The sequence below is a fragment of the Cupressus sempervirens genome, chromosome 3 (genome assembly GCF_028749045.1).
Source record: "Cupressus sempervirens isolate cs-2001-9-10 chromosome 3, ASM2874904v1, whole genome shotgun sequence".
NCBI lineage: Eukaryota > Viridiplantae > Streptophyta > Pinopsida > Cupressales > Cupressaceae > Cupressus > Cupressus sempervirens.
In genome coordinates this window covers 977877445-977896384 of record NC_143120.1, presented here as the reverse complement: position 1 = coordinate 977896384, position 18940 = coordinate 977877445, and the positions used below count along the sequence as shown (strand labels likewise).

The 18940-nt window shown below is 37.5% G+C and overlaps 1 protein-coding gene across 3 annotated transcripts in view; it reads right to left on the bottom strand.

Moving 5' to 3' along the window:
• Positions 1-374: 374 nt before the first annotated feature.
• LOC149570023 (putative sucrose-phosphatase 2) overlaps positions 375-18940 on the bottom strand; it is a 178185-nt gene continuing 159619 nt past the window's right edge. For 2 of the 3 annotated variants that reach the window (XM_089822683.1, XM_089822685.1), the window contains 3 exons: positions 9143-9332; positions 844-890; positions 375-675 (listed from right to left, as the gene is read on the bottom strand). In XM_089822683.1, the coding sequence (XP_089678809.1) occupies positions 610-675; positions 844-890; positions 9143-9332 (303 nt within the window). In that variant the 3' untranslated portion in view covers positions 375-609. Of the gene's footprint in view, positions 676-843; positions 891-9142; positions 9370-18940 lie in introns of those variants that run through there. The other variant, XM_089822684.1, reaches the window with a different exon arrangement.

The window sequence follows — 18940 nt, the reverse complement described above, 5'->3', positions numbered from 1 at the left end:
ATAAATGAGTATTATACTCCAATGAAATGTTGGCCTTCTTACTTTATAACTGAGTTTATATCATATAGTATACTTGCAAAGGGGAATTTTGTATCCCTCTCTGAGTACCAAAGCAGAATCCAAATTGTACCCAAAAGTACATTTTGAACATCTGTAAATACCTCAGAACCTTGCACCTTTGCAGCTCCAGTTTATTATCCATCTTGACTAACTCGCCATGCAGTTTTGTATATTGATTTAAAGCAAATAAGAACAGAGCTACATAGAAGTGAGGAAAGTATCGTTTGATCAGTGCAACACTAGGTAAGAATGATGAATTACATCATTAGTGAAAAAGAAAATATAGAAGCATCCCTGAGGTAAACACATGAAAATTTACACCAATATGGATGAGAAGATCCATAGCGTACTAAGATGAATTATTCTTACCAAATTCAAAATTTAGAATACAAAAATAAATATGTCAAATCTTTCCCCATGTCAATGTGGCAACAGGAAAAACAATGGGAAAATTCATTGTGCAGTACAAATCAAATAAGTGGATTATCCTCTCCCTGCAATAATGGTCAATAGAGCATTATTGATTAATTGTAGCTTGAAACTAAACTATCATAAACTGTGGTTCATCGTTGTCTCATGAACCCTTAACCACTCCACTCTATTTGGGGTTTTCTCCTGAGCAGAAAAGAAGAATAGCTAAATTATCATATCTGGGTGAGTCCAATAGAGACAAGACATTACATGCCATTTAACTGTTAAACCTATTTTAGTTTCAGTAAGTTAATAAACTTTTCAACTTTAAATGAAAGGAAAATAAAATTTAAATAGATAAAGAATTGATACCTTTGAGACAAGAATGGCAGTCGCATAATGTCCTTTGTGCTCTGCATCTGTACAAATTGATTAAATTAAACTGAAGAAATGGAATTGTGAGAACATAGATTTTGAGAACTAAGAAAGAAATGACAAATTCATCGGCTTAAGGACTTTAGTAGGAATAGCTCAAGCTATGGCAAGTTGTTTCAGCTTATAGTGTTTTATCATAGCTCATAACATTAAATACTATAATGAATATTAATCGTGGGAAAGGTGAATAAAACCATAACTCATAATCTTGAAAGATCAAAATAAATTAAAATTGGAAGCACTAGAACAGGTATTCTTGCTCCAGCCCCTGGAATGAGTTGAAGCACAATAAATAGGAGTTGAACAGCAGAAAATAAACCTTTTTAAAAAAACTGGAATGTGGGAGAACCTATATTCAAAGCCATCCTCTGGGCCCCTATTGTATTGCATGATGAAAATCTTTTCTGCTCAACACCAAGGTGGGTAAGTTACAAATATTCCAGCACAATGCTGGAGATTTCTCCCCCTACTGCTCAAACCTATTGGTTCAATCTTAAAGATTTAAGAAACTAGGACTACTTTGCCTCGTCTTAATGTTAGAATCCTTATTTCCTTTAATTAAGGGATTCAAATCCCAGATGCCGTCAAATTCTCCAATTCCCCTTAGATGAGCAAACATAATCTGTCATATTGAGGCCCTTGGTGGCCTTAATTCATGTTTTCTATGCAAAACTGATAGTCACCACAAGAAAGACTGCCCTAAAATACCTGCTAATAGAAGGAATGGGAGTGATTCCTATCCTAAGCCTCCTGTCAATAAGGATTTTCCAATAGACCTCCTGTGGATGACGCTTATGGGAGCCCCCTTGAAAAGAGTCCTAGTGAGGAGATTAGCAGTTACAAGAAGGTTACTGAAAATTCTGAAAAAATGAAACAGCCTAACCCCCATGAAGTCACCCGTAGAAGTCAGACTGGGAAAAGATGGGCCAGTGGCAGATGGGATGGTAACTACTGCCATGACTGAAGATGACGAGACCAATATAGAGCCCACTGTTAACAAGGATAAAGGTACTAAAAAGACTGATGTTGTTATTCAAAACAATGGCTTAAATAATATGAGGAAGATGAATGCACAAAAACTGGTTCTGGATAAGCTTAAAGAATTGAATAAGGTAAGGCAAAGAATTGAAAAAGCTCTTTCAGACTCTTCATGTACTGGAAATGTAGTAGACAATAAGGGGATAGCATTAAACCATAATGTTGAAAAAGATAAGTCTACAACTAAACAAGATTCTACTATTAATGTTAAAGTGCATAAATCAGTCTTAGACGGTGAGGGGAACAATTTGTTTGGAAGCTATCAATGAACAGAAAAAATATAGAACTGGGCCTCTTATCTGAACAGTATGATTCTTCTTATCCTTTAGAAACTGAAGTTGGCCTTACTGACAGTGGTGAAAATGGAAAAATGGCAGAAGTTGAAAGTCTTATTACCCCTAATCAAGACATAAGAAATGAAGTTAATGAAGCTATTAAAAAAAACTTATCAGGAAGGGGTAGAAGGAAAAGGGAAAATATGAGTAGAACTAACAGTTCTATCAAAAAGAGAAAGAAAGGAAAAGGAAATGACCTCACAGTTTTCTTTTGTTGGGTGACAGTTTTGTAAGTCACTATGACCACAACTAACAAAACTGTGGATATTTTGCAACTGACAGGTCTTAAGGATCAATTGCAAAATAGCAGTTCCAGCCATAGCATCTACGACAATGTCTCTCCTACTTCTCAGAGAAAGCTGCCCCCTCTTAGTGCTACTAAATTCGATAGAACACTTAACTACTCATTTACACTAAGCTAAATCAGGGTGGGACATTCATCCTATTCTCTTATTTGAGAATAGATGTCACTATTCCATTACAACCTTAAAGAAATAGTGTAATTCACTTATAAAGGATAAAAATGCCAATTTGAGAACCCTTACTTCCTTGCTAGTCTTGAAAATCTTTAGAAACCATGTTAGATCAAGTGTACATATTTGTTTGATTTGTGTCATCCTTTTGGGGATTTTGTACATAGTTAGATTAGGTTTGTCTTGAACCACTTGGTTCAAGAGGGTTAGAGTGGGTTTCCTTTATGTTGGTTAGAATAGTTGTTTTCTTGTCCAGCCAGGAAGTTAATTTTCCCCAAGTCATTTGACTTGAGATTTCTTTGAGTGGTTTGGTTGTTGTTTCCTTTAGTTGTCTAGCCTCCTTTAGTTCAATTTCCTTCTTGGTTAGTTTAGTGAGGGGAATCCAAATTTGTGAGAAAGGTGGGGTGTTAGACAATGCACTATGGTATTTCTCCTAGTGGATTTGTTTGGTATATTTCCTCAATATCTCTTTGTCTAGTTTCTTGAATTGGAGATTGGATTCCTAATAACCTTATCTTGCAAAAAGGATTTGTACTAAATTTGGATTGAATTCATTCATTGGGTCTGAAGCATCCAAGTCTTTCGATTACAACATTTTACTCACACTTAATTGCTCTGAGTGCTTAGAGAGTTCTCGAGGTGAAATTGGGATTAGTAAAAATCATACACCTGCTTCAGTGCCACTGTGATTTTCCAAACCCTCTCCAAGCTTCACTACTCATAAGCCAAACAAAGTGTTGAAAAGAGGGAAAAGAAAGAAAAAGAAGGAAAAATGAAAAATGAAAGGGTTTGGCTCTAGGTGTGTGAATACCTCTACCGGTGTTATAAAAATAGTTACTAAAGGTAGAGAAATTTTCGTGGTTGACTACAGCGATAACCTCGTCAAGGCTATGAACACTTGACTAGCAGTGAGGCTCTATCCAGGATGCTTTTGAAGTAAGGATATCAAAATAGCTAAGTCCAATGGATCTGAGAGGCTTTCTAGGTTCTTGTCTAGCAGGGAATGAATACACTTACACACGTAATTGAGGATGAAGGTGTTATGCCCAATTTGTGGTTTCTTCTATTTTGAGTGCATTTCATAGTTGTTGGATAGGTATAAGTGGAGCTAGTCAAAGGTTCTTTGTTTTGTACAAGTTTTATCCTTGAAATGTTCTTCTTTGGGTGGGTGCTAGATGTTGTGGGGTTTTCACACCATCGCCCCATTGCAAATGGGGGCCCCTTTTTTTCTCTTAGTCTTGTCCTTTTGGTTTTAGTTCTTGGTAGTCTTGGGCTTGGTCTTTTAAGGTCCCCTCTTTCGAATGAGAATCAATAAAACTAGCCCAGTCTAGAAAGTGTTGTCCATGTGGTTCCCTAATAGAAACTATTTGTTTGTCAAAGAATTGAATGTCTTGACATACTATTTTTAGAAATTTAGTAAGTCAATTTTTAGTAAATTTCGTTGCCTCACAAATTGACCTTATTTTGACTTTGAGACAACTTAGTATTTCTAAAAAGTCTATCTTTGGCAAGTTTGTTTTGGCAACAAGTGAAATCTAGTTGATAAAGAGACAAACGGGTATATATTTCTATATACAAAAGAATGAGCAAGCAAGATAGTCAATCAAAAAATGGTTATGTTTGGAATCATCCTTGAAATATCCAAAAGTGGAAAGGCATAAAAAAATCAGGAAAAATGGTTGTCATGAAATTCTTCCATCATGGAAAAAATCCATGACCACTCAAAAGATCTTGCCTTAGAAAAAAAAGGTAGTTGTGGAATTCTTCCATCGCGGACATAATCCATGATCACTCAAAATTTCCTCTGCCTTGGAGAAAAATGGGTGTCGCGGAATTCTTCCATCATGGACAAAATCCATGATCACTCAAAAAACCCTCCTTGGAGAAAGATGGTTGTTGTGGAATTCTTTCATCATGGACAAAATCCATGACTACTCAAAATTTCCGCTAGCAAGAAACTAGAAATCTCGAGAAAAACTGCTAAGTATTGGGAAATTTCTCCTTCGTGAAAGAAAAAACGGCTAAGTGTTGGAAGTTTTTCCCTCATTGAAAACAAAAATGGCTAAGTGTTGGAAATTTCTCCTTCATGGAAAGAGGAAAAATGACTTAAGTGTTGAAAATTTCTCCTTCATGGAAGATAAGATAAGATAATGATATTAATGTCCAACAAAAGACCATGAAAAGGTCTATGGGACTGAAGGAAAAAATGACTAAGTGTCACAAATTTTCTCCTTCATGAAAGGAAAAAAGGCTAAGTGTTGGAAAATTTCTCCTCCATATCTCAAATTTCACCCTCTTCAAGAGTGCACCCATGATTGGAGAAATGACTGATGATGATGAAAAAAAGGCAAATTCTTTGAAAACATAAGGCATAACAAAGTAGATTCAAAGCATTACAAGAGAAAGCATGTGAAAGCTCCAATTTTAGAGATTCAAGAAAGATGCTCAAGTCCCAAATTCTAGTCCCAGCATCAAAGACATCCGAGTATTGATTGATCCAGTCCTAGGCATTCAAAGTTCAAATCCAGAAATCCAAGAACATGGTGAAGGAAGTTCAATATGAGGAAACTATAAAGTGATAATTATCAGCAAGGGATTCCAATCCATTTCAGGGAGTTAAATTTCCAAGTAGGTACATGGAAGATGGGAATGTTTGAGGAGAGATTTTCAGAGAAGTCAGCCAAAGTTGGATTCTAGTTACAAAATGACGCAGTAAGAAGAGGCTCAAGATTACATGGCGTCCATCATGATTTCATGGCACCAAATTATCTTTCTTGATAAGTCAAGGTCTACAAGTCAAACTTCTCCACATTCAAAGAATGGAATCAAGAATAATCTATTCAAGGAAGACTGATCATTTATCAAGTAATGGACATGCATAGTGGACATTTATTACACGCCACTCTCTTTTTGTGCAAGCATGCATAGTGGGCATTAATTACTTTCTATGGTAATGGATTCCTTATTGTATTAATGTAAATTCCATTTCTTTGCCCTAACTCTAATTAGGGCTGATGTGGCACAATCTTGGCCATCGGTTATAGTCCCCATTTGGGCCCCCCATTGTAATCAAGGACCTATATAAAGGCCTCACTTCTCATTTGTAAGGGGATGATTTTTGAGATTGCTTCTATGAGCTACTAAGATAATAGAGTTTTCATTGAAGCTTGGTGAATACTTGATGTGTCTTGGTGCTTGCTTGTTCTCTTAAATTCCCTCACTTAGATTAAGTTTAGTTTAGTTAAATTGTTATGATTGCAATGGAGAATGTGATGGTGTATTGATGAATTCCGTTGGTTCATACTTTTGATGTTTTAGTGATTCTAAATCATTGTGCAAAGTTAGCCTGAACCCCATTCATGCATATTTTAACTTCTATCATTCATATATATTGTTCTTTATGATGGTGTATGTGGTGGGATGAAAATCTTTCACATAAACCTTGAAGATTACACCAAGTCACGCATAGTTGTAGTATAACTTGGCAGAGAGAGGCTTGGTAAATTAAGGAATTTATCCACTAGGGTACCATCTATTGTCATTACTTCCCTTAGGAGTACAATAGAACCTCTAAACTCTATCCTATTTCATTTTTGCATTTTTTTTGAAAACCCAAAAAAGTACTTCATTACAAAAACTTTAGGTAGCTCCCACATCCAATATGGTTTAAAATGAATCTAAGTAAACATACATAGGGCCCCTTGGGATCATCACCAAATCACATCAACCACCGATCTTATCCATAGTCAAAACCTGACATTGGAAGGAACCTTGGAGTCGCCGTATGATCTTCAAGCAATCTTAGCATACATGAGACTTTGTTCAAGAGAGGATAAGTTATTTTGGTATTTTGTTCTACTATTTGGTGGGTGAATGCGATTGGCAAGCATTTGCAAGCTACGAACAACTAATTTGAGATTGTGTCAAGATAATTTAAATGATACCTAAATGACATGTGAGGTATTAGGAAGAATGAAGCAACTATCAAATTATTAGGTAATGCTTGAACCTTCTTAAATATTTGATGAGTCTTTGAAAATTTAAGTGAAAATCAATCTATTTCGAAAGAACAATAATTAAAGGACAACTACAAAATAAGAAAGCAAAACTATAATAAAAGAACCTAGCCTACTAAATCAGTGGCAGCTATATGAGCAATAAGTCAAGAGCATCGAAATGATGCAAATGAAATAGTTTGGATCCTCAAAAAGATGACGTCCAATGGGGGGAATTGCATATTATATTGACTTGGTAACATGCTTCATGTAAATAACCTTTAAAGTACTGTGAATTGACTAATAGATCTCATATAAACTATTATGGACACAATTAAAGCAATGCTAGAAGACCAAGGCCAAGCTGAAGACAAATGTTTACTAAGTACAAACTACAAGCAATTCTTTGATCCCTCAAGACATCTAAAACATGAGTATTTGTAAAGCCGAGGAATCAAGTAATTAGATGAAATAAACTTGAAGGGAAAAGAAAGTAGAGGGATGTTCTAAAGTGGCACCATACATTTTCCAGCTTAAGTGGCACAACGGTTAGATTACTAGACAAAGTCAACTCCATTCAAACACTATGCAATAAACTGTGTGTTTATCTTTCACCTATTGATGCACAAGAGCCATCATTCTCAATAGTCATTATGGGAACTAGCTTCTACTCCTTCAAGATTAGGGTGTAGAATTTTCTTAACTACTTATTCAGAATTCAAATTCTCATCCTTTCTCTAGTGGAATTACAAGAGTGATCTTCCTCTTAGAGTGTGCAAGAGCTACTTCTACAACCTTAGATGTTATAGACTCAATGTTTATGTATAGATTTGTGAATGCATCCATTGGAGATTGTAGATCCATGTTCACTTTCCTCAATGCTCTTTCCTTAGCTAGCTTTGTGAGACACTAAGAAAGAATATTGTCCTTAAGATTGAGGGTGGGTATTATTGCATTTTCACTATTGTAATTCTTCTTTGTTGGGGTGTTTTATTATAAGATTGGATTTATTGTTCCCATGAGGCACCAATTTATAGAAGACTTGCTTTAGGTACATCACTTACGTACCTTGAGTTCCATGCTTAAAAGCTCTATTCCAAGTGTGATACATTAAGTATACAGCATGCACCTCCTTTTGAACTTGATGCAAACAAGTATAGGGAGCCAAATGAATGGAAGGCTTGTCCTTGCAGCAAACACACAAATTTAACCCATACCAGAGATCATAAATAACAAGATGGATTTGGGAGGCCTTCAAACAAGAATTATACATGCTGACAAAATACTAATGCATGTAGTTGATCCCTCCACAAGCATTCAACAACAATGGAGCTTACTCCTTCAAAAAACAAAAGACCAATCTATGCACTGCATGTTTCTAAAAGAATTTTCAGAGTTTCCCCTACAGAATGACTCACTTTCTACAAACACAACAACTTGATGGAATTTCCCCAAAAAACAAAGACTCCCAAGCTTCCCTCAAAAAATTGTCCCAAAGCCTGCACCTTCTTGCTTATTGCAATGGAAGTGCCCCTTCCGAACTCCAATGCCCCTATTTATCTTTTTCCCATGGTGCCATGATTATCAAGAGGAGTTACCATTATTTACCACTTCTTCCTCCTTCAATCATGGAACCCTGAAAATGTGTGCTTCACTGGTGTCACCGTGAATACTCCATAGATGCCCTTGCAATGTAACCACCCACTTGATGAGGTGTCATCAACTTAATAAGGTATTGTAGATACCTTGAAAATAACTTCACTTAATGAGGCATCACTGTAACACCCACATTATGAGTATGCTCTAGATTATCAATGGGATTGAAGTGGTGAGATATCCAATTTTCATGAGGGTGAAGAGCACACAAATTTACTGAGAGGGGGGTGATGGGGGAAAATAGATGGTCAGGGGGCTGAATCAATAATAACAAACTACGCATACAATGATAAAATATTGGCATCTACGAAATTCTCCCAAGTCAACCTATGTCACAATTAGATCCTGATTGATTCAAACATTGTTTCAGTATCAGCAAGAATAACTTCACCATATCAGTTTGTCAATACTCCATTTGCATTTCTTAGACCCTGTCCCAAGTATATGGTAAATTCTTCAACACTGATTATTGATATACACTAATATTTCTCAGAGCACTGTGAAATTAGAAAAGGTTTGCAGTGAGCATATTCCTAATTTAGAGCACCATATCATAAAAAGAAAACATTTTTAATAAGCTTGGCATAGCTTCTTTTAGTTGTTTTTATAAAGTAAATCCTCATCATATGGAAAGTAAATCGAAGATTTCATTTTTCAATCAAAATGTATGCACATTTTTCTCACAGCATTCATCATAATTTGAAGTGTATTAGATAGAACAAATATATGAAATAGTTACCATTAAACTTCTCCCATGATTCCCACGTGACAAGATAGACACCCTCTGCTAGTTTCTTCTCCTGTATGTTGTCAATCCAGGTCATAAATATTTTTCCTTTCATCAGCCCATGCTTTTCTCGAATAATATCCAATGCTTCTTTCAAATTTGACTCTTTTCCCCAAGGATAAACCATAGTTGCACCCTTAGCCTGGAGTAATGTGAAGGCATATCAGAAAGTTAATTACCTGTGAAAATAAATAATGTATTGCAGGATATATAATTTAATCATCCTTAAAGTGAATGAGGGGACAGATTAGTGAAACCAAGCAATACAAACTCACATTTATAAGAGAATTATTTCCTTCTATAGAAGATAAACTACAAAAGACAATATCATAATGCACAAAAGCTCAAATAAGTTATTAAATAATAACCAAACAAATCAGTAAATTTCCACATAAGATAAGAGGAATCTTGTTAAGTATCATTCTTACAACTATAATCATGAAAATAAAAGTCTTCAATTGTTGGGTTTCATTCTTTGTGCTTAGTGGCATGACCACTGATTCTAGTTCTATTACAATCTACTTGCCACTTCCAAGATCTCCTTTTTTTAAAATTCCATTCCAACTATTTTACTCCAATCCTTCTTTTATTCATTTTTTATCAGGCCTTTTCCACTAGCCCTGATATGATATTTTGAATCTAACTAATCAATTTGGATATCAATGCTTCCTTTTGTAACTGCTACACTACGAACAAGATTAGTTGGGGCTTTGTGGCCGCATTTTGGAGATCTCTAACACATTTATGTGTCTTAAAAAATACTCAAAAAATGTGTCCTTCAGCAAGGTGCCCACTATCAGTTCTAAATTAAATCTTCATGACTTTATTCATAGACATGCCACAATGTTTGTTGTCAAGATGGTGGCAGAACTTCAAAACTCTTACACTAGATATAAATTCTTGTCAAAAGATTCAACCCAGGTCTTCTAAAAGGTTGTACCCATGTAATGAGTCCATCCCAATGGTTCTAGAAGCATCCTCACCCATTTTCCAAGGTCCGCACCTATAATGCTGAATTCTCCCCTTTCTTAGGGTCCATCAATGCCATTTCCAAGGTTCTTACATAATCCATAATATTTTAAGGGGTGGTTTCCAAAATACTCTAATGTCCCCAATTTTAATAAAGTGGCCTAATTAATTAATTAGTTAAGTGATCCCAAAAATAGAATAATTGGTCTTATTTAACTAATTAGTTTAGTTATAAAATAAAGAGGGTCAAAATAATAATATAATAGTTCAATTAAGATTATTTGTGTGTGGCCCCAAAATTAATTTATTTCTCTCACGCCCATTTATTTTTTCATTGTTCGTAGGTCTTGCCTGTAGGTGGTTGTACGTGTGCATCTTGGATATTTTATTTATACTACAAATTCCAATTAGAGTTCTTGTATGCCATTTCGGAGGTGAAAGATCCTCCCTATTTAGTGAATGTAGTTTTGGCGGTTCACAACCACCCTAATCTACCATTGGAAATATCATTCGGAGATTTCACATTGTGCATCAAGTTTGTAAAAAGTGTTCACTCAAAGACAAATCTATATTTGGCTCTTGGTTCGAAATTGTTATATTGAAGATCCCTTAGATATAACATGAAATACTATAATGTCCCCATTTTGGTTGGCATCGTTTTGCGTGCCGGATCAGTCTATCACGGACTCTCGTAGACGGGTGGTTGTGATGAGAGAGTCATTATGGCGTTTATTTGGGGATTGGATGGTTTATTATGCTCTTGGAGATATTATTTATATTTTATCATTACTTCTTATATTGGGCCTACATGTTATAATTCTAAGTTGAGTTGCACTTTTTATTTTATAAAGTTATTTTATTATAAAAGTGCATTATAATGGGATTCTATAATGGATGTTTCTAGAAGTTCTTAGTAACTTCTTAGAAAATGATGCTTCTAGAAGTCCTTAGTAACTTCTTAGAAAAGTAAATAAATAAAGGGCTTGGCCTCTCATTTGGATACACAGGATTTGGTAACTCAACTGCATCTTCTATGAGCATTTGTGGAGCTTGATAGTTTGCAAATATTCAGTATAATCCTTGAAAATGATACCTCTCAAGAGATTGCATAACTAAGGAAGTGAAAGACCTTCTGAAGGGTTGCACTTTGGAAGTGGTATTCAGCCATTTCAAGTTGAGCTTAATTTGTATACTCAGACTACCTGAGGGTTTGAGTTTTTGGAAGCAAATCCGAAAAAGCAGTCCGAAAAAGCAGTCCGAAAAAAGCAGTCCGAAAAAGCAGATCCGAAAAAACAGTTCGAAAAAGCAAAGCGAAAAAGCGGATCCGAAAAAAGTAAGTGAAAAAGCAGAATAGAAAAAAGCAAAACAAAAAGGCAACATTGGAGAAAATTATTACAGACATCTACAATCAGGTTCCTTTGGATATTACATGCATTGTTCTTATCATTTAGATGCATATTAGGAGGTAAGGCTGTAGGTGAAAGTTGTAACAAATTTAAGCATTATTCATGCGGATGTAAGCAAAGAGTCTTGGCCATTTCATACTAGCATTGTAGTTGACATTTTATGTGCAATAAAGGAGACATCAGTTGCTGGTCTGATATAGTGTAATTGAATATGTATTTATCATTCATGATCAACTTATTAGTTTGCATGCCAATTGTTTGACAAAATGTCAATTGGCTGTAGGTTCTCTTTTTTGGCATAAATAATGTTATAATTTTGCATTCCAAGTGTTTGTCAAAATTACTAGTTGTTGTAGCTGCATATTGCAAGTAGTTTCAGTCACATATATGCATTGAATATTGTCAAAATAAGTTGCACATTCATGTTAGGTCATTGTTTAGTCAATTCAGAGTCTTCTTGCAAGCATTCTTATTGATGCTAAGTGAAGGAAAGAGCCATAAAAGCAAACTGAAATTTTATATCAGTCATATGACTCTTGTATGCAAACCGTTTTCTTGAACCTTTATCAGCATTTTGGGATCAGATTTGAGCAGGGTCATTACAAATACTATCATTATTGAATCTGAATTTCTTCTTACATGTGCACACCTTGTGAAATCTCTAGTGATTCAATTTAATAATTGGTATATGAACATTCTTGCATACTCTGTTATTCATCTGCGAGTGCAAGTGCATTAAGGGCCTACAGCACATCACATAGAGGGCTTATAATTTATTAGAATGGCCTACAGTACATCGCAAAGAGGGCCTCCGCTACATTAGCGGAGGGCCTATGGTACATTACAAAGAGGGCCTACGATACATCAGAGTGTTAATGTTTTGCCTAGAAACAATGATAAACAACAATAAAAAAAGTAGACTAAAATAGGTGCATACGGACACAACAACTTATCCTAGGAAAACCCTTCAACTTGAAGTGAAAAACATAGCCACACCAGAAAAATCTCTTTCATTATTATAATAAATGTTCAAGTACAATGATTCCCACTTGATACAATGTCATACACACAAGCCAATCATCTATATATATTGAATTGAGAGACTCTTCACAACTGAAGGTCTCTTTAGTTTCTAAATGCGAGTCTCTTCATATTCCAAATGCATGACTCTTTGTATGTTGCATGTCTCTTCATATAACAAAATGTCAATATTTAGAGTGTGACACCTAGCACACATTGAATGCCACATTGTGCTCACTTGATTATAGTAAAGAATATGACAAGAATATCATCATAAATATGTTCTCTAGTTGTTGACGCAATAGAAACGTATTTTCCTAATTTCAAAATATAAGAAAATCAAAGATAAAGAAATCTATCACAGCTACAGTCTTCAACACTCCCTCTTAGTGTACGAACCCCAAATAGGCTCTATGCTGATCACTGTTTGTTTCCCTGAGTGTAATGATTGTTTTTTGTTGGTTCTTGAATGTTTCAAGCTGCTTCTGGTTTTTTTGAGTTTATAAAAGAGAATACAAATATTGAAACTAATTTACCCAAAATTATAACTCAAATCTAATTATAATGCTGATCGAACTCATTTATTCAGATGGCTCATACAATTTATACAATGTTTATTGTTGGAAGAATACATAAAAAAAACATCAGCATTAATAGTTGAAAAAACCTGATTTTTGACTCCAAAATGCAAACACGCTGCTGATTGCTCCCTCTCTAGGCAGCGCCTATCAAAATCTGCAATATTAAATCTCTGATTTTGAATTTACTGTAGCGCGGTACTGTTCACGGCACTGTTCACGTCACTGTTCACAGGCACTGTTCATGGTACTGTTCACGGCACTGTTCACGCGTACTGTAGCGCACTGTTCACGACACTGTAGCGCACTGTTCACGGTACTGTAGCTGCTGTTATAAATCTGCAAACAGATCCATCCAATTTTCTCCTACTGAAACACAATATTGACTTCTGGATGAAGCTAACTCACAGGCAAAATTCGGGTGATATTTCACACCTTCAAATTGCATCAACTCTGAAGAAACTACATCCTCCACAGTCTGAATTCTTCTCGAATTTGTAGAAACCCTGGTTTTAAATAATTCCCATAACATGCTCTTGAAGGAAGACAAGGTTTGTTTATAAAGACTCCTCAACTCCAGAATGAGGCTCTACGCTCAATGTGGGATAAAAGAATATAATAATAACATAAAAAATGTTATTACATTAAAACTTAGAAAACCCCTTTTAATTTTCCCATAAGCTTGGACCCACAATTAATTGAAATATGGCCCCCTTTTATGATATCATGACCCTCACTTAAGTTATAATATAAAAACATATTATAACTTAATAATATAAGCTCAAAACCAATAATGTTTATTCTAACTAAATAAACATTAATATCTCCATTATTACTCAACATTTTTGAATGTCGTCTGAACCGGGAGCTAACATGATAGAGCTGCATATGACCATACCCCTTTTCTAAAAATAGCAGGGGTCCACCTTTATAACTCCAAAATTGCTAAAAATAGCCTGACCAAGCCAAACTCATAATAAACAAACTCTGGCAACCCAGAAGTGTACTCTTCTCAGGTCCTTGGAAGATCTCCACACCAAGGTGACCCTCTAACCAATCCTACTAGCCTACGAGGGTCTCTGATAGGCTAATCACAAGCTAAAGTGATGTCTCTAGCTAGAAGGGGACATCACAGTCCACCCTCCCTGAAATTGCTTGTCCTCAAGCAATATCAACTCTGGATGCTGTAAAATCTCCTCGCTCTCCCAAGTAGCATCCTCTACCGGCAAATCCTTCCACTTCACCAAATATTCCCGGATGGTACGTCTCCTCAAGTTCCTTTCTCTGAAATCAATGATAGCCTCCGGAATCAAAACAAGTTTTCCCTCATCATCCAGGGGCGGTAATACTGTAGAAGGCACAATATGATGCCCCAACGCCTTCTTGAGACGTGACACATGAAAAACATTGTGCACCTTGCTCTCTGCCGGTAAGTCTAACTCATAAGCCACCTCTCCCACTTTCCTGATAATCCTAAATGGACCATAGTATCGTGGCTTAAGTTTCTCGGCACCATTCTTCTTGAGAGTGGATTGACGGTATGGCTGCAACATAAGATACACCATATCTCCAACCTCAAAAGTCCGCTCAGTCCTCTTTTGATCTGCGTATTGCTTCTGCTGATTTTGTGCCTTAGTTATATTATCCTTGAGAGTCTTAACAATGTCTTGACTCTCCTGTAACAAATCACCTACACTGGGCACTCTACTGTCACTCAAAAGCAGATCCATAAAATTGGGTGCCTCATACCCATACAGGGCCATAAAGGGTGACATCTGAATAGACATGTGATAAGTGGTGTTGTAACAATACTCACAGAGATAAATCCACTTTACCCATGCCTTCTGTTGCCCTGCTATATAATTTTTGAGATATCCCTCCACCCATTTGTTCACTATCTCCGTCTGACCATCTGTTTGAGGGTGGTAGCTAGTACTCGGAGTGAGCTCTGTCGCACACAACCTGAATAACTCCTGCCAAAAGTGACTCATAAACCTGCTATCTCTGTCACTCACAATGCTCCGAGGTAAGCCATGTAATCTGAATATCTCTTTGAAGAACAACTCTGCCACTTGTGTAGCAGTGTATGTAGCAGTGATCGGAAAGAAGTGTGCAAACTTCGTAAGGCGATCCACAACCACATATATACAGTCCCTGCCTTGGGCTCTAGGTAGTCCTGTGATAAAGTCCATAGACAAACACTCCCACTTCCTATCAGGAATCGGAAGTGGCTGCAGTAAACCGGCTGGATAGGAGTGTTCCTGCTTATTCTGCTGGCAAGTGAGACACTCCCTAACATACTGAAGTACTTCTGTTTTGAGCCCCTTCCATGTGAAGCGCTCTCTAATCTGCCGGTAAGTCTTGTAGAAACCAGGATGTCCTGCCATAGGTGAATCATGAAAAGATTTCAGAACCATCCTTCTCACCGCTGATCCTGGGACCAAAAATATTCGCCCTTTGTAAATGATGAGCTCATTCACAAGGGTGTATCTGTTGTCCTGAATAGTCCCATCTATGAATCCAGTTGCCCAAGTATCCTTCGCATACTCTGCAAGGATCAAGTGTCTCCAATCCTCCGATATGTCTGTCAATAAGCTCAAATGGGGCCTATGTGATAAGGCATCAGCAACTACATTCTGCGTCCCCTTAAAATATGTAATATCAAAGTCATAGGACTGTAACTTGCTCACCCACTTTTGTTGCCTATCATTGAGATCTCGCTGCCCTAGAAAATGCTTTAGGCTATTATGGTCGGTTTTGATACAAAATTTGCTACCTACCAAATATTGCCTGAATTTAGCCAAAGCATGCATAATGGCTAACATCTCCTTATCATATATACTGAAGCTCCGCTCTGGCCCTCTCAATTTCCTGCTCTCATAAGCAATAGGGTGCTTCTCCTGCATAAGCACCGCTCCAATGCCCTCTCCGGAAGCATCACAGTGTAGCTCAAAAGGTTTGTTGAAATCTGGTAATGCTAACACTGGACAAGAAGTCATCAACTCCTTAAATTTCTCGAAACACTCCTGTGCCTTAGGAGTCCACAAAAAAGCTCCCTTTCTCATCAAATCTGTTAAGGGTGCTGCATGCCTGGAATATCCATCCACAAACCTCCTGTAGAAACCACATAGTCCCAGAAAGCCCCTCAACTGTGTAAGGTTCACCGGTGAAGGCCACTCCACAATGGCACGAATCTTTTCAGGATCCATGCGTACGCCCTCTGCACTGATGATGTGACCCAAGTACAACAACTCTGTCATGCCCAAATCACACTTCAACTCCTTTGCATACAAGGATTCTCTGCCCAATATATCCAACACCGTGTCAAGGTGAACTAAGTGCTCCTCCCAAGATCTACTATATACCAAGATATCATCGAAGAAGACAAGTACAAATCTCCTCAACTGAAGATGGAAAACCCTATTCATTGTTGCCTGAAAAGTAGCGGGTGCGTTAGTTAGCCCAAATGGCATAACTACAAACTCAAAATGGCCACAATGACATCTGAAGGCTGTCTTCTCAATATCCTGCTTTCTAACTCTGATCTGGTGATAACCTGATCTCAAATCTATCTTTGAGAAGAAGCAAGCTCCATGAAGCTCATCTATCAACTCATCGATCCTGGGAATGGGGTACCTGTTTTTAATTGTCTTCCTATTAAGCACCCTGTAATCAATGCACATCCTCAATATCCCATCCTTCTTCTTTACTAACACCACTGAAGAAGCAAAAGGAGACTTACTTGGTCTAATGTGGCCCATAGCAAGTAACTCCTTTATGGTTTTCTCAATTTCATCCTTCAACCTCTTCGGATGCCTATAAGGTGTAATCATGATGGGCTTAGCCCCCTCCTCTAACTCAATGATGTGCTCAATACCCCTGTCTGGTGGTCTACCTGGTGGAATGTCACTAAACACCTTAGAGTGTTTAACTCTAAGCTCCTGAATATCAGGAGGATATTCAATCTTCTGCTGTCCCTCCTGTGATGGCATTAACATGCACTCTGCTGCCCATTCTACCTGATTATGTCGAATCAATCTAGCCATCCTCCGAAAAGAGACCATCCTAAGATCACTATCCCTAATTGCCTTAAGGATATGTGTCTTCCCATTCACTTTAAACCTCATCTCCATCTCCTTGAGGTTAAGAGTGAACTCACCAATATCGTGCAACCAACTCATCCCAAGAACTATATCTGTATCTCCCATAGGCACAACATAGAAATCTGCCTTAAAGTCATAATTATTAACTTTAAATGGGAGTCTAGTGATCTTACGATCACAATTGAGAACATAGCCATCCGCTACCCTCACTCTAATTCCCCCAAACTCCTCTGTTTGTATGCCACGCTTCTCCACCATCCTAGCATCGATGAAATTATGAGTGGCACCTGTATCAACCAAAGTTATAACTCGCTGTCCAGCAAGTACTCCTCTCATCCGGAATGATCCTTCTTGCTTAATACTAGTGAGACGAGCTTCCCTAAGTTGCCCATCTCCTTCCCCATCCTTGGACTCCATTTCAAACAAGTTTTCAGCCTTGTCTTCCTCTTTTCCACCATCCATTTCCTCTATATCAGACTGCTGATCTGAATTATCTGATTCTGATTCCTCATAGTATGCCCACATAACTCTGTTAGCTTTTCCCTTTGGCCTAAGAGGACAATCATGGTTTGCATCATAGGGTCCCTTACAGTAGAAACATAATTTTTTCTTCCTCAGATCATTTAATGTTTCCCTGTCAAAAGGTGCTGGAGTTTTATCTTTAGAATCATTTTTAAAATCAGTCCTCTCTGGTTTTTTATAAAATGGTTTGTTATCCTTACTAGAAGATGCTCCTTTGGACTGAAATTTGTTTGTTGGGACTGCATGTTCCATACTTCTTGCCTTTTTCATCGCTTCCTGTAAAGAAATAGGATCAAATGCCTTTATCCACCCTCTCAGTGGTTCGGATAGGCCCTCAATGAAAAGAACTATCAATCTACGCTCTGAAATGTTTGGCACCATCACTGCCAACCGCTGAAATTCACCAATGAAATACTCCAAGTTGCCTGTCTGTTTCAACTGTGCTAAGTCCCGGAAGTAAATCTCTGGATCTTTCTTATCAAATCTTTCAACCAACTTATCCACGAAGTCCTGGTACTCTGTCACCTGGTTATGCTGAAGTGTTACCATACCATGGTACCACCAATCATGTGCTACTCCCTCCAAATGCAAGGTGGCATATTTGATAGCTTCAATCTCTGTCATTGGCCTCAGTGCCAAAAATGTGTCAAGCTTATGAATCCAAGCTTGAGCTGTCATCTTACCACTCCCATCAAATGTAGGCATAGTAAGCTTGCCTGTAGCCCTCTTCAGCTCACTATTTTGACCTCTAGGCCTCCTATCCTATCTGAGTGACCTGTAATGCTCTCTCCTCTGATTAACAAAGCGTTCAAAGGTCATCCTCTCCTGAACCTGTGGAGCTAATAATTCCCATTCATCATTTGCAGCCATGAGTGCATCTGCAAATATGGGGTCTCCTGCCGCCTCCTCTATCGGAGCTTCTTCTGGCTCCTCCGGAACAAATGTAGGGCGTGCAGGCCTATCAGCTGTTCTAGAATGGGTCCGTTGTGGTCTCTGATTACCTGTAGCACTCCTGTTATCTCCCTGTACTCCCTGTTCCCCATTCTGTCTAACAGGTGGGTTCATCCTTTCTACCATAGTAGTGAGTGCCTGTAATGCCTGTGTCATCTGCTGCTGCCCTGTAACCATTGCACGAAAGAATTCTCTGGTATC